The sequence below is a fragment of the Nuphar pumila genome, chromosome 11 (assembly GCF_984573655.1).
Source record: "Nuphar pumila chromosome 11, dmNupPumi1.hap1.1, whole genome shotgun sequence".
Lineage (NCBI taxonomy): Eukaryota > Viridiplantae > Streptophyta > Magnoliopsida > Nymphaeales > Nymphaeaceae > Nuphar > Nuphar pumila.
In genome coordinates, this window is record NC_143259.1 from 51,438,265 (window position 1) to 51,440,052 (window position 1,788).

Here is a 1,788-nt window from a genome sequence, read left to right on the forward strand (position 1 = left end):
ATGAATCGGACCCGACTCGTGTCCAGTTTGTGCCCGATCCGAGGAACCCCAAAATATATATAATATAAAAAAATAACAATAATAATAACTAAAGAATTTCTATAAGAAAATAAGAAAAGTAAATAAAATAAAATAATACTAAAAAACAAACTATTCTGTTTTTAAAATAATACCTCATTCAATGAAAATATTTCCCAAGATTGATCTTATGACCAAAATACCATTTTTAAGAAAATATTTTGAGAACCATTAAAATATATCTTGTTAAGTTTGAAACACCTCAAAAACACTTAATTGGGTTTAATAACTTATTAAAATGATTAAATTGAATGTTTTAATAGGATTTTGTTTACGACAAAGATTGAAATGACCATTTTACCCTTCTTTGCCAGAAAGATAAAAATTAAGCATATAAAACACATCAAATTTACAATAAAAGATAAAAATACATTTTTAACTCGAATTAAAGTGATTTCTTTATTTATTTTCTCTTAAAAAATTTACAGGTTTTACATCCTACCCCCCTTAAAAGAAATTCCATCCTCGAAATTTTCACTCGAATACAAATAACTGAGGGTACTTCTCTCTCATTCCTGCTTCAGGTTCCCAAGTGCACTCCTCGATACCATGATGCTACCAAAGAACCTTGACAAAGGGGATGGTCCTAGTCCGTAGAACCTGTTCTTTCCTGTCAATAATGCAAATTGGCCTGTTGACAATAGATAGGTCTTCCTGAATATCCACATCCTCGTACTGAATGATGTGAGAAGGGTCGTGAACATACTTCCTGAGCATGGACACGTGAAAAACATCGTGAATCTATGAGTACTGCGGTGGTAACTCCACGCGATAGGCTGCCTTACCAACCCTTTCTAAAACCCTAAAATGACCAACATACCTTGGACTGAGTTTACCCTTCTTGCCAAAACAAAAAACGCTCTTTGTAGGAGAGATCTTGACGAACACAAGATCATCAACCTCGAAAGTAAGCTCTCTACGGCGACGATTTGTGTAGCTCTTCTGACGACTCTGCGTTGTGCGCAAACGATCACGAATAATTCGTACCTGATTTGTATATTGCTAAACTGCCATAGGCAACTCCACACTATGGTTACCGACATCATCCCAGTAACAGGCGATCTACATGGCCTCCCATAGAGTGCCTCATAGGGTGCCATGTCAATGCTCGCATGATAACTATTGTTATATGCGACTCGGCGAGAATCACGTGACTATCCCAATTGCCTCTCCAATCTAAAGTGGATGCCCGAAGCATATCCTTGAGGGTCTGAATGGTCCTCTCAGACTGGCCATCAGTTTGATGGTGAAACGTCGTGCTAAACTTTAACCTCGTACCCAAAGCTTGTTGAAATTGACCCCAAAAATGTGAGGTAAAACAAGTATCGCGATCGGATATAATCGATATAGGCACGCCATGCAAACAAACTACCTCTTTAATGTATAGATCTGCAAGACTCTCAGGAGTCTGAGTCACACGAATAGGAAAGAAATGAGCTGACTTGGTCAATCTATCAACGATTACCCAAATGGCATCGTGCTGACGACGAGTCTTGGGTAGTCCTAAGACAAAATCCATCGTGATCTCTTCCCATTTGCACTGCGGAATCTCTATAGGCTGCAATAGACCCACGGGTCTCTAATGCTCAATCTTGCTTTGCTGGCAAGTCAAACACTGCGAAACGTAAGCTGCAACATCTTTCTTCATGCCATTCCACCAATACCTCTTCTGAAGGTCCTTAAAGATCTTGGTCGTACTAGGGTGAATGG

At 38.7% G+C, this 1,788-nt stretch overlaps 1 protein-coding gene across 1 annotated transcript; it reads right to left on the reverse strand.

The window, feature by feature from the left end:
• Nucleotides 1-633: 633 nt before the first annotated feature.
• Nucleotides 634-1,178, reverse strand: LOC149822372 (uncharacterized). The gene is made up of 3 exons (XM_089980275.1): nucleotides 1,116-1,178; nucleotides 899-1,029; nucleotides 634-787 (listed from the first exon to the last, which is right to left on the reverse strand). The coding sequence occupies exons 1-3, from the start codon at nucleotides 1,176-1,178 to the stop codon at nucleotides 634-636; spliced, it is 348 nt and encodes a 115-aa protein (XP_089836401.1).
• Between the last annotated feature and the right edge of the window lie 610 nt (nucleotides 1,179-1,788).